The 14,849-nt window shown below is 38.5% G+C and overlaps 2 protein-coding genes across 2 annotated transcripts in view; both read left to right on the forward strand.

The window, feature by feature from the left end:
* Positions 1–14,849, forward strand: part of DYM (dymeclin) — a 342,784-nt gene that overhangs the window by 274,888 nt on the left and 53,047 nt on the right. Inside the window, exon 15 of the mRNA XM_025886653.2 lies at positions 4,669–4,851. Coding sequence (XP_025742438.2) covers positions 4,669–4,851 — 183 coding nt within the window. The remainder of the gene's footprint in view (positions 1–4,668; positions 4,852–14,849) is intronic.
* On the forward strand, positions 786–2,550 carry LOC112835332 (tropomyosin-like). Its single transcript, XM_073898229.1, is given in 1 exon segment — positions 786–2,550. A coding segment is annotated over 1 exon segment (915 nt). The 5' UTR covers positions 786–1,079; the 3' UTR covers positions 1,995–2,550.

Below are 14,849 nucleotides of genomic sequence, written 5' to 3' on the forward strand. Positions count from 1 at the left end.
GCTGTGAAGAAGTTCTTGCCGTCCAGAAGAGACCATGTGCAGAAGAATTAAAAACCCTGGTCCCCACACCCTAGCTGTGCCCCCCACCCTTTTCCTCACAAGCCAGCACCAGCTTGCCAGCCATGCGAGCTGTCATACCGGGAGATCCTCTCTCCTCCAGGTGAGCATCCCCATGTGAAGCTATGTGGAGCAGAGACCTGCTGGCCCCATCAAGCCTGGCCCAAATTATTAGCAGGACAAATGGTTATTGCTGTTCTAAGCTGCTAAGCTTTGGAGTAGTTTGTTACACAGCAATAGGTAACTGATTTAAAAGTCACAAAACATGATGGTAGGAATAAATGGAAAGGTACCAGCAATAACAAATGCAAGTGAATCAAACTCACTTAAAATTCTATCAGGTTGGAGCTACAAATTATAAAACCTAGCCATATGGTTACTTTGAACTATATATGTTTTCAGTAACACAGAAAGTTTGAAAATTAAAGCCTTGAAGATTATAGATATACCTGGCAAATGCTAAAAAAAAAAAAATGGAGATGGTATAGCAATATCAGTAAAACATACACTTGAATAAACAACATGGATTAAGAGAAACAGTAGGTCATGATAAAAAATATATTTTAAAAGATGGCAATTGTGAAACCTAGAGTCACTGAATATATGAATCACTTGGAGGAGTTGATAAATCCTTTCTCATTTTGGGAAATTTTGACATAACCATTCAGAAGTGATGAATCTCTCAGACAGTGAGTGTTAAACGGAATAATTATACATTTGGGTGAGAATGAGGGCAAGAGCCTTCCTACATTGTCAGCATACATGTGTTGTCATTGCTCTTTAGGCAACGATCTGGCAACATCTATTAACAATACAAATCCAGTATTTTCACCAGTGCCTCTCCTGGAATCTATCCCAGAGAAATAGAAGGACAGATCTACCAACATGCTTATTGCATCCTTGCTCATAGAAACGAGGAAACATAAATTGGATGCCCGTCGGTAGGAGAATACATTTTACATATGCCGTAAACCAATAATACATTGCTACTATTTTGCTTTTGAAATCAGTTTTCTTTCAGAATGATTAAAAATAAAAATGTCGGAGAAGTGGCTGCAGCGCCGAGTGGAGGAGGTGGGAAGCCAAGTGCGAACAGGGGCTGGGTGGGCACCGTGGCCGGGATCACCACCATCAAGGCAGCGAAGCACAGGATCCAAGTTCTGCGGCAGCAAGAGGAGGAGGAGGAGCTGCAAGATGATGCAGAGGAGAGGGCCAAACACCTGCAGCCGGAAGGGGAGGGGGAAAGGCACGCCCAGGAGCAGGCCGAGGCCGAGGTGGCCTTGAACCATGGGATCCAGCTGGACTGTGCCCAGGAGCACCTAGCCACAGCCCTGCAAAAGCTGGAGGAAGCGGAGAAAGCCGCTTATGAGTATGAGAGAGGTATGGAGGTTATTGAGAACTGAGCCTTAAAAGATGAAGTACAGATGGAACTCCAGAAAATCCAGCTCAAAGATGCCAAGCACATTGCAGAAGAGGCAGATCGGAAATATGAAGAGGTGGCTCAGAAGTTGATGATTATTGAGGGGGACTCAGAAGGCCCAGAGGAATGAGCTGAGCTGGCAGAATCCCGTTGCTGGAAGATGGATGAGCAGATCAGACGGATGGACCAGAACCTGAAGTGTCTGAGGGCTGCTAAAGAAAAGCACTCTGAGAAGGAAGACAAAGATGAGGAAGAGATAAAGATTCTCATGGATAAACTCAAGGAGGTAGAGACCTGTGCTGAGTTTGCTGAGAGATCGGTAGCCAAGCTGGAGAAGACAATTGATGATTTGGAAGATAAACTGAAATGCACCAAAGAGGAGCCCCTCTGTACACAAAGGATGCTGGACCAGACTCTGCTTGACCTGAATGAGATGTCGAGCACCCCAGTCCAGCCCTGCCGCTGCTCCTCCCCTGACCCCCCATCTCTACTCCAGCCTGCCCAAAGCTGGCCTTGAAACCAAGGGCTGATCTCTAACTGGAAGGCTGCTTTCTCCTTTTGCCGCCTCTCCTACCCCAACCCCTGTGTCTTTTTTGCCAAACTGTCTCTGCCTCTCCCTAGAGATTCCAGTTGGGCTTGAGGCTGAGCACCTTTGGGAACAATGTCTAAGGGAATGTGAGCACAAAGCAAAGTGTCTTTAAAAGCATGTTGTAATGTACACATTTTATAATTATCTTTGTTGTTGTTGTTGATGTAGCGACCATTTGTAAAACGTTCCAAATAATTCCACAGTTATGACGCAGCAGTCTAACCCCTTCCTCACATTTGGAAAGTAGCTTTTCAGCTTAATGCATACTGCCCTCTCCACAGAGGAGGGAAAGCAGTAGGGGCCCGCCTTACTGAGAGCCAGAGCCCGGAGGCTTCATTGCTCTGTCCAAAGTACCAGCCAAATTAGATGGTTCCAGGAGGAGTTGGCGCAAAAAGTGGGGCTCAGGGTTTCAGCTTTAAGGTATCTTTGAGCAACTTTATTTTTAGGTTTTTTTTTCGGTCAGATGTGACCAAGGGGTGGCTTGACTCCTCTTCAGCACTGTAATGGCACCACTCCCTTTAGATCAGCTTGCATAGTTTCTCATGAGCCATCTGCCATAATTCTGATCTTTGTGTCTCCGTATTTCCTGTGTTTTCCCCCCTCTCTGGCTGCCTTTGAGATTTTCTCTTTGTCTTTGGTTTTCAAAGTTTAAGATGATGTGTCTACATGTGTGTTTTTATTTTGTTTTGGGTGGATTTGGGAGATACTCTCTGAGCTTCTTGGACCATTGTTTGATTCTTTCATTATTTTAATGCTCAGCCATTACGTCTTCAAGACTCAAGTCCACTGTTGAACCCCTCTAGGTGTTCTTTACCGCTAATACCATGTATCTTTTAAATTCTGGCATTTACATTTGTCACTTTCTTATAGTTTTCAACTCCACTGAAATTCCCCATCAGTCCAAACATATGTAGATTCATAGTAGATTTTGTAAATCATAGTTCATTTAAATTTGTTTGATATTTTTACTATCTTTGTATCAGTCTGATACTGCAGATTACTTTGTCTCTTGGGTGTGGGTGGTTTTTACTTGTTTTGTTTGTTTCATACATTTTGGTTGAATGCTGGACATTATACGCTGTATACATTGTACGGGCTGAGATAAATTGTGTGGGAATAAGCATAGCTTTTTATTTGCTGGAACAGATAGTAAATATTTTTTACTTTGCAAGTCATACAGTCTTTGAGGTAGATTATCTGTCACTGTCATCTGTCAATAATAGATTAATTTTTTCAATTAATATTTACATGGTATATCATTTTCCATCCTTTTGTTTTCAACCTAACTATATTTGAAGTGAGTTCTATTTGAAATTTCTTATAGGTAGCATATAGTTGGGTCTTAATGTTTTTTATCCACTCTGCCAATCTTTGATTTTAATTATTTAGAACATTTGCAATTAATGTAATTATTGATAGATGTGTTAGAGCTTAATTCTGCCATTTTACTCTTTTCTCTTTGTTCCCTCTTTTTCATATGTCTGTCTTGTCTTTCTGCCTTCCTGTATATACCTGAACAGTTTTTTAGAATTCCATTCTGATGTATGTATAGTATTTTTATGTGCATCTCTGTGTAGATTTGCTCTAAACACTATACATGCATGACTTGTCACAATCTAGTATTGTTGACATTTAACAGTTCAAGAGAAAAGTAGAAACCTTTTCTGTCTTTACATCCCTTTGCCCTCCCTGGTTTATAATATAATTGCCTTATATATTCCCTTATATATGTTGAGAACCACATAAGACAGTGTTAAAATTTTTTGCTACAACTTTGAAACATAATTTAGAAAACTCAAGAGGAAAAGGAAAGTCTATTATATTTACTTGTATTTTCTCTTTCCCTTGTTCTTTCTTCCAAGAGATTTGTTGATTGTTTTTGCTGTCTTGTAACTATTTCATGTTTAGATTCCCATAGACTGTTGACTGAGGAAAAAGAGACAAAACAGTAGGCTATTTATCTGTAAATAGAAATATTGAAATGACAGTGTAGAGAAGTGAGGTCATGTTCTGAATTAGGCACTTTTCTTGGACTTGGTAAGACGCAACCACCACTTTACACTGTGGAAATCTAATGATTTAGGGTGATGCCACTGATGAGAAGGCCAGTAAGGATCTAGTAAGTGAGGGGCTGAGGAAGCCCCAAATTTCCTTCCAGATTGGCAAGTTTGTAATTTATTATGTTCAGTTCCTAACTGTGACCATCTGAGTTCAAAAGATTTTTACTCGAATACTTTATAGTAAGTGATAAACCTGATTCTAAAGATTCTTGACAAAAGTCATCTAGAAGGGTTCTTTTGCATTATCTTTTCAATGTTATAATTTTTTTTTAAGATTTTTATTTATTTGTCTGAGAGAGAGAGAGCACAAACAGGAGAAGTAGAGGGAGAGGGAGAAGCAGGCCCCCCTGCTGAGCACGGAGCCCGATGCAGGACTCGATCCCAGGATCCTGGGATCATGACCTGAGCCAAAGGCAGACGGTTAACCAACTGAGCCACCCAGGCATCCCTAATGTTATAATTTTAAAGCAGTTACTCTTGTTCTGATTAATTCCGTGTTAAGGAGAAAAACACTGTGTATGTGGCTTTTCTTTCTTTATTAGGCACAAGACCTGAATGTCATCGAAGAAGTGATTCGAATGATGTTAGAGATCATCAATTCCTGCCTGACAAATTCTCTTCACCACAATCCAAACTTGGTGTATGCACTGCTTTACAAACGAGATCTCTTTGAACAGTTTCGAACTCATCCTTCATTTCAGGATATAATGCAAAATATTGATCTGGTAAGTGTAAATGGAGATATTCTGGTTCTTTTTAAGTATCAAAGCAGCAAATGTTGAACACACCTTGACAAAAACTACAAAAGTTAAAATCCCTTCTTTTTTTTTTTCTAAGATTTTATTTATTTATTTAACAGAGAGAGAGAGAGAGAAAGCACAAGCGGGGGGAGGGGCAGAGGGAGAGGGAGAAGCAGGCTCCCCGCTAAGCAGGGAGCCTGATGCGGGGCTCGATCCCAGGACCCCGGGATCATGACCTGAGCCAAAGGCAGATGCTTCACTGACTGAGCCTCCCAGGTGCCCCAAAATCCCTTCTTTTAGCATAAAGTATATTTGTAGTCTATTTATTGTATTCTGTGTGTATTATACACACACACATATATTTGATAGAATTGAGATCATACTTCATACAGTTGTGTATTCTTCCATTTTTACTTAGCATTTAGATCATCAGCATTTTTCTGTGGTATCATCAATTCTTTGAAAATCTCACATTTTAACCTGTATTATGGATGTACCAAAAGAATATTTAACCATTAGTCCATTATTGCTCATTTGGGGTGTTTTACATCTCTTACGTTACTTCATAATTCATGAAGAGTTTGTAAGTAAATCTTATCTCAACTTTTTTCAGTTACATTTTTGGCATAGTCTTAGAACTGGAATTATACTAGTTTTTACTGTCAGAGGTTATCTGTATTTTTAAGACTCAACACATGCTGCCAAATTGCTTTCCAGAAACATTGGGCAGTTTATGCACCTGTATATCATCTTATATTTACACACCTGATCTATGAGAGGGCCTGTCTCACTACATACAGTCTTGCAGCTTTGAGTGTTATACTTATTTTAATATTTGTGTTTTTATATCAAAACTGGCATTTCATTATCATTTTTATGTTAATTTCTGTTCTAGTATGGCAGAACATTTTTCACAGGTCTGTAAACTTTTACTTTCTGTCCTTTCTAAAAATGTTTTTGCTAAATTTTCTGTTGCTGTATTAAGCAAACCAAATACCATGAACAGGTAGCATTCAACCCTGGAAAGCAACTAACATTTCCTATTGGTAATTTATTTATTGTAGTAGAGCAAATGAGTAGGAAAAAAATCATCCATATATAATAAGATCGTCTTATTAAATGCTAAAGATATTATATGAAAACAGTTCTTAGGAAACTGTAAGTAGGATATGTCTCTTTTTTTCCTTTTTTTAAAAATTTTAATTCTAGTATAACTGATGTATCATGTTATATTAGTTTGAGGTATACAATATAGTGATTCAACAATTCTATATATTACTCAGTGCTCATCAGGGTAAGTGTGCTCTTAATCCCCTTCACCTATTTCACGCACCCCCCCACCCATCTCTCCTCTGGTGACCATATCTTCTCTGTAGTTAAGAGTTTGTTTTTTGTTTTGGTTTGCCTCTTTTTTCTTTGTTTGTTTGTTTTGTTTCTTAAATTCCACATATGAGTGAAATCATATGGTTTTTGCCTTTCTCTGACTTAAATTTAATTAGCATTACACCCTCTAGATCTATCTATGTTGTTGCAAGATTTCATTCTTTTTATGGCTGAATAATATTCCACTGTGCATATGTACCACATCTTCTTTACCCATTCATCTAGCAGTGGGCACTTAGATTGCATCCAATTTGGCTATTGTAAATAATGCTGCAGTAAACATAGGGGTGCATATGTCTTTTTGAATTCGTGTTTTCATGATTCCACAATCATTTCTTGAGTAACTAATCTGATTCACAGTACGAAGCACAAGAGTAAATGCAAGAGCCAATATCCCTGTCCTTGTGTTACTTACATTCAAGAAGACATTCAGTGATTATATTCTCACACAAGTATAAATATGTGAGTTCGGTCATGAGTAAGCATATGTACATACCTTTTTCTGGGATGGACACCCAGAAGTGGAATTGCTGGGCAATGTGTATTATGCCAAACTGTTTTCCATGGGGTGCTACCATTTGACTCTCTGACCGGTGGTGTGTGAGAGGTTCTGTTACTTCCCATGAACACTTAGTTTTGTCAGTTTTGTGATGGCACCTCATTATAGATTTAATTTGTAATTTCTTGATTACCATTGAGGATGGACATCCCCCCACCCCCCAATTTGGATTTCCTCTTTCATGAGTTTCTATTCAAGTCCTTTGCCAGTTTTTCTGTTGTTTATCTTCGTGCAGATACTTGATGTGTTCTGGATTCTAGGCAGATTTCTTGATTATGTGTTAAAGACATCCAGTCACTAACACAGCTACAGACTTTCAGACATAACTTTAAAACTCCTCTCAAAATGGTCAAGCAGATCCAATAAAATTTTCGTTTCCATCCTTTTCTTGGAGACCTGCTGCCTGCTTTCCGCCCCAGCCATGTTGTGCTCGGGTTCTCCTGTCCAGCTGCAGCATCTTCTTAGGAATCTCCTTCATGTGGCTCCTTTGGTTGACAGTGCCTCCTGTGTCTTCCTCTTTCTCGGTTCACTGCTTCACGTTGGCGGGAGCATAGAAAAGGGTATGAGTGAGGTATATTTCATTTTAATTTTCAATGTATAGATAAACCAGCTTAGGAAGATTTTTACTTGCTCACAGTCACACATTCAGAAAGTCACAGAGCCAGGACTCAGACCAGGCAGTGTGATGATAAAGCCCATGCCCATGTTTGTAATCATCAGGCGTAACTACCGTACCCCTTCACTAAATGTTCCCACAGTTTCTTACTCACTGCCTGAAAACATCTGGCCATATCCACAAACCTAGAGACTTCACCGTTTACTTTCTCTCTCAAAATCACTTCTGATGTCATATCAGACTCTGTTTCACCAGTGATAGAACTGAGGATCCGTCTTAGTAACAAGGTGATTAACAGTTGACATCCTTAAAAATATCTTGGAAAGACCATATTAGTTTTTGAAAAGACACACGATAACCATGAAAAGGGTTTAAACTACCCCCATTCAAAACTCTTAGTCTCCTTTGAAAGAAGTGAAGATCAGGGTGAAGGTAAGGAAACAGAAGGGACCTTGCTGTGTATCATACGGTATATGACCATGTGGAAATGGAAGCGGGGTGTTAATTGGACTTACATCCAGGGCTCACTTGCCTTTGGCTGACAGAAGAATGGACCATTTACACTTCCCTTTGTTCAGGGAAAAGGGCATCTTATGGTAAACATTTGGCCATATGCTGTTATGCACTTCTTAAAACTAGACAAATCAGGGGCGCCTGGGTGGCTCAGTCATTAAGCGTCTGCCTTCGGCTCAGGTCATGATCCCAGGGCCCTGGGATCGAGCCCTGCATTGGGCTCCCCGCTCAGCGGGAAGCTTGCTTCTCTCTCTCCCACTCCTTCTGCTTGTGTTCCCTCTCTCGCTGTGTCTCTCTCTGTGAAATAAATAAATAAAATCTTAAAAAAAAAAAAAAAAACCTAGACAAATCAATTCCTAAATGTTGTTGAACCACCTGCTAAGTGCTAGGAATGAGGCTAAGTACTTTCATATATATTATTTCTTTTTTTCTTCTCCTTTTTTTTTAAATTCTTCTTAAACCAGTAAACAGTAAAACTAGGTATGATTATCCCACTTTATGGATAAGAAAACTAAGATGTTGAGAGACAGTTTCTCAGGTGATTTTCACACAAATCCCAGCCTGAGAATCATTGTCTTAGATGATGATTACATATTTGTGTAGGTCCTGATTGTGGGTTATTTGCATATACAGTATCTCAGTGGACCCTTAAACCCTCTCTGTGAGAGAGGCCAAGCAGGGCTTGAGAGGAAAAATCGTTGGCCCAAGGTCACTCAGCCAGTAAGTCACTCAGCCAGGCCTTGAAGTCTTCAGGTTAGAAACTCCATGCTTTCAGCTTTCACTTGGATAAACCTAAAGCAAGATTTCAAATGAGCAGGTTTTCCAGCAACTTTTTGTTGAATACTGCCATCCAAAATAGTGCAGGCACGATGGAAGTTCCTTCGGAAAGCTTTTTAAACTCTTTTACATGTTTTGAGAAGAATGCTGGGATAGAGATATAAATAACGTCTCGACTTTTTCTTTCATCACTTTGCCTTCCCCTTCCCTGCCCCAAATGCCCCTGAAATTTGGCTCAAGCAAGTCTTGGCTCTATCTGTTTTTCATGGAGTTAACCTTGAAGAGTACTGGGAAAGGAGACTATGAATTACTGTTATTTTTAGCTGGCAGGGAGTTCAGAGCTGATATTTTTCATTAAGACATTCAGCATTGTTGAGTATCTGAGACAGGAGGGATAACCTTGGGGCACTTTTAACTTCTGCAGATCCTTCCAACATGTTTTCCAAATGACCACATTCCTACTAGCCACTGCTGTATAGCCCTCCCATCTAACCCATAGGTGACATGGTCTGGCTGAATTAAGTAACAAGACAATAGAATTGCGACACCAAATGAGAGATGTGAAAGGAATTTCATGGCTGAATATAAGTAAAGAGCAGAAGCAATGAACAGTAACGGTTGTGTAGTGTGTTAAAGGCAAGAACTATTTTTATCTCTGGACAGTGTAAAATTCATGTTAGATTTTGTGTATTTCCAAGCCCGACCATCCTTACTGAGCTCCAAACTTAGTGCATTCATTTGCCTACCTGGCAATCCCACAAATGTTGAGGAAGGTTAAATCAGAATTCAAAATCGAACACAAAATGAACTCTTTCTTCTGCAGTCTTCCTTATCTCAGTAAATGACATCAATATCTACCAGATTTCTTAAGCCAAAAAAAGAAGAAGAGGAATAATGAGTGCAGGTTGGAATAGGGGTAGGAAATTACAAGTCCAAAGAGCACGGTCAGAGAAGGCCTCTCTGAGAAGGTGCATCTGAGCTAAGACTTAAAGAAGGTAGAGTGTTCCAGGCAAAGAGAACATAGGGGTGGGATGGGGGCATGTCTGTGTCTCCCTCAAGAGCAAAAGGTAAACCTGCTTACTGACCATTATAAAAGATTTCGGTTCCCTAAGCTCAGGGTTCTCTTCCTATAATATCCCACTACATGTGAGGGAGTCATCCGTCCCTCATCACACCACCTTTGTGCAGATTGGGGCTTGAGGAACCCATAAAAAAAAATGCTAATGCTCTGGTCTCTGCTCTTGTTTGACTAACAGCTGTCCTCCATCACTGACCCAGGAATCTCCATATCCTTTCAGGATCCACAAAACAGTGACTGACTTGTTAACTTGCAAGTAGGGCAAAATTCTTCAGTTCTTGACAATGTGAAATGGTATGATACTATTTGAAGGTAGACTGATAAATGCAAGATGACTATTATAAACTCTAGGCCAACCACAAAAAAAAAGAGAGATAGAACTGGTATTCCAAAGATGGAGATAAAATAGAATTATAAATTATATTTAATCCAAAGGCAGGTGGGAAAAGCAGACAAAATAATAGTGGAACAAAGAGAAATGACAAGCAGTGTGGGAGATTTAAATCCAGTCATGTCAGCAATCACATTAATGCCTCAATTAAAAGAGATTTTCAGATTGGATAAAAAGTAAGATCTATGTGCTATCTATAAGAAATTAACTATAAATAGAAAGAGCTAGGTAGGTTAAAAGTCAAAAGCTGAAAGAAGTTTTATCATGCAAGCACTAATTAGAAGAAAGCTGGAGTGACTATATTATCAGCAAAGTAGATTTCATTAAACGAAGCATTACCAGAGATAAAGAGGGACACCATGTAATGATAAAGGGGTCAATTTAACAAGGAGATGTAACAGTCTCAGATGTGGATGCACCTAACAACAGCTTTCAGAATATGCACAGCAAAAACTGATAGAATTGCAAGAAGAAATTGGCAAATTCATAATTATAATTGGAGAAGTCAACACTTCTTTCAGTAACTGATACAATAAATAGAAAATTAGTAACAATATAGAAGACCCAAACAATACTACCAACTTGATTTAATTGACATTTATAAAACATTGTACCCATCATCATCAGTGTACATGGAACAGTCCCTGAGATAGACCATATACAGGACCATAAAACAAACCTCAACAAATTTAAAAGACTTAAAATCATAATAGAGTATGTTCTTTGACCACAATGAAATGAAACTAGAAATCAGTAAGAGAGATATCTGGAAAATATCCCCAAATATTTGGAAAGTAAACAGTATACGTATGCATCAAAGACAGGAGGCCAAAGGTAAGGAGAACATATTTTAAAGTTAGCAATTTGGTATTATACAGTGGCAAACTGAACATAATAATATTTTTTTTAAAGTTCAAAAAATTCAAAACTAAAAAAAAATAAAGATGGAAGGAAACAGCAAAAATAGTAATAATAGGGGCGCCTGAGTGGCTCAGTTGTTAAGTGTCTGCCTTTGGCTCAGGTCATGATCCCAGGGTCCTGGGATCGAGCCCCCGCATCAGGCTCCCTGCTCAGCCAGGAGGCTGCTTCTCCCTCTCCCACTCCCCCTGCTTGTGTTCCCTCTCTCGCTATCTCTGTGTGTCAACTAAATAAATAAAATCTTTAAAAAATAATAATAAAGTTAGCAAAAAAGAAAATGCAGTGTATCAAAATTTGTGGGATACAGCTAAAGGGAAATTTATAGTATTAAAGGCTTCTATTAGAAAAGAAGAAAGGTCTTAAATAAATAAGATTCCACATTAAGAAACTACAAAGAGTACATTAAACCCAAAGCAAGAAAAAGGTAAGAAATAATAAAAGTAAGAACAAAAAATCAATAAAATTGAAAAAGAAAGAAAAGAAAATCAGTAATACCAAAAGCTGGTTGTTTGAGAGAGAAAAAAACCTAACACTATAAAACTGATAAGTTTGTAGCCAGACTAATCGAAGAAGAAGAAAGAAAACACAGGTTACCAATATCAGGAATGATAGCGGGAACATTGAAAGGTTAATAAGGTAATATTATGAATAAGTTTCTGGCAATAAATTTGATGTATTAGATGAGATGGACAGATTCCTTCAAAGGCACAAACTTTCAGAGCTTACTCATGAAGAAATAGATAATCTAAATAGTTCTATATCTTTAAAAGATACCAAATTAGTACTTAAAAATTTTCCAACAAGTAAAACTCCAGGCCAGGATGTCTTCACCCTAGAAAGAAATATTTCTATTTCAATACAAACTTCTCCAGATAATACAAGAAGAGGACATACTTCCCAACTCATTTTATGAGGACATTATTACCCTAATGCCACTCCTAAATAAAGACCTACAAGAAAAGAAAATTGTAAGTCAATATCACTCATAGACACAGACACAAAAAATCCTCAACACAATATTAACAAATCAAATCTAACAATGTATCAGAAGAATAATGCAGCATGCTCAGTTATCATGCATCCCAGGAATTCAAGGCTAATGTAATTGACAACATTAAAAGACTAAAGAATAAAAACCATACAATCATCTCAATACATGCAGAAAAAACATTTGTCAGAATTCAGCATTCTTTCATGATAAAAGAAAACTTTGCAAACTATGAAAACTTCCTCGACATTGTACTGTTTAAGTTTTCTGGAAATAATAAAATACAAATTTTTTTGAAAGAGGAAGGTTATACATAAATTCACCAAGTAAAAATAGAAGAGTTTAAAATTGACCCTCAGTAATGTATTAAACTGATAATGATCATGTTGGTTTTAACCAGCAGACTTTCCTGGAATTTACTTTCAGTAGATCATGCTTGCTACTCCTGTCTGGTTTGATTTATCTTTAAGTTTCACATGTATTATAATTGTTTCCTATGTGGTATGTAGGGCAACTTTTTCATTTTATAAATGAAGATATTGAGATAATACCTAATGATAATGACAGAAGCTGACATTTCATGAGCCCTTACCATGTGCCAGGCATTGTTCTTTGCACTTTGAAGGTATTAACTTATTTAATTCTAACAGCACCCCCTCCATGAGGCAGGCACTCTGTCTTTCCTCATTTATAGATGAGGAAACTGTGGTATAGAGAAGTTAAATAACCTGTCTACGTTTATAAGCAGAGCTGGGAATTAAACCCAAGCCTCTGACACCTGGTAGGTGTTCTAAGCCACTGCATGATGCTGCATGTGGAAGAACCTGAGTTCATAAGACAGGTAGCTCGTAAGTATCAGAGACAGGACCCAAACTATGCCTTCTGACTTTAAACACTTCACAGTCTACACTACCATGATGTCTAATCTGTTTAATTATGGCTGTTTAATCTGCTTTTTATCCTCCAATTACATTGTGTCTTTCTTGAAAATATCTATTTCCTTTGTAAATCTTCCAGAGATCTCTCCCACTGAATAGGTTGTTAACACATGTATTGATTAAGACACAAAAACTTGAGGAAAACCCAAGAATCAATGAGAAAACATGTGTATTTTACTTTTCAAAACATATTTATTGTCTTTTATAAAAGAAAACTGCTTAGCTCTCTACTTTTACCTCTTGGAAGAGTGGCCATTTAGCAAGCAAGAATGCCTGTCTAATACATACCCTCATCTACCCTACAAAAGCTTATCATTTCTTTCTTTCTTTTTTTTTTTTTTAAGCTTCTCCTTTCTATAAATCTGTGTTCTAGTGATCACTCACAGGTTTCATAATAAGTGGTTAAATGTGATTTTGACATTACTCAAAGGGTGCAGCTGATTAATCAGAACATGACTTTGGAATAATTACTGTTCACAACTAATAGCATAATTGAAGGTAATGTGCTGTACTTAGATTTCAGGAATTGTGGCCAAATATGGTGGGTGGAGGGAAGCTGTGTAACACCCACAGAGAAGAACCTTCCTCTAAAAGGTTGCCTTTGAATTGCACTAACATATCATTCATTCCCATTTCGCTAAAGGTTTCACTCTAAATTTTTTCTATTATTGACTGTATCTTCTGCAGACATTTTCAGAGAGGGAAAAGTTCGTCAATCTTAACAATTTTAATGGTTCCTATGAAAGTTGATAAAAGCCACCTAACTGTTGAAGTCGTTATCACTAAATATACTGTTGTCTACAGAATTCTAACTGTGTGATAGGAAATATAAGTTGTATCTTTGAATAAATTGTTTCACATTCTTTGCTAGTGTTGCAGCCTGACTCCCTTGACCTCAAATATTTTCCATTAAGAAAACTAAAGTCTTTTGTTACTCAAGAATTGCTGGAGACCAACATGGTAAAGAAGGAACATCCAAGTACGAGTCCCACTCTGGACACTTACCTGGCTAACTTGGGTCAAGCTGCTCTCTTTCTGATTCTATAGAGTCATCTGTAGGACAGAGCTTTTATGAGCTCGTTGGATCGTGATGAGGATTAATTAATAGAGGAGCACATGGTCCATAGTAAACATGCAGTAGATGTCCATTCCCTTCGTTTTTAATACATAAATTTACTTCTCTCCTGGAAGTTGGTAGTTTTATCGTTTTTTAAAGTCCTGTGCATTCAGATTCAAGAACTGAATATCAGCTTAGGACATACAAATGAGAGGGGCGCCTGGGTGGCTCAGTTGGTTAAGCGACTGCCTTCGGCTCAGGTCATGATCCTGGAGTCCCAGGATCGAGTCCTGCATCGGGCTCCCTGCTCGGCGGGGAGTCTGCTTCTCCCTCTGACCCTCTTCCCTCTCGTGCTCTCTATCTCTCATTCTCTCTCTCTCAAATAAATAAATAAAATCTTTAAAAAAAAAAAAAACAAATGAGAGCCAGTTTGAAAAAAGGAACTTACTTAGAAACGGAGTCTCTTGCCTACTCCACAGCTTTCCCGGTGGGAACACGAGTTCCTTGAGGCTTAGAGGCAAGTCTGTGTAGACCACAGAGTGAACCAAAGTAGATTCCCATTGCATTACTTCCTTTGATGACGTGACATGTCAGTACTCTTTTGCGGTGGTCTGAAGTATCCATGTTTGAACACTGTGCAGGCTCTACTTAGCTTTGATTATACACATTTTGTTATCTCCATCAGCAGGCTCCAAAGGGGCTGGGTACACAGACCCCAGAGGTTGCACCCACAGTCCATAGAAGCATGGGAAGATAGTATCAGAG

The sequence above is a fragment of the Callorhinus ursinus genome, unplaced genomic scaffold, assembly GCF_003265705.2.
Source record: "Callorhinus ursinus isolate GAN/ISIS: 27379988/994484 unplaced genomic scaffold, GSC_fseal_2.0 scaffold11, whole genome shotgun sequence".
NCBI lineage: Eukaryota > Metazoa > Chordata > Mammalia > Carnivora > Otariidae > Callorhinus > Callorhinus ursinus.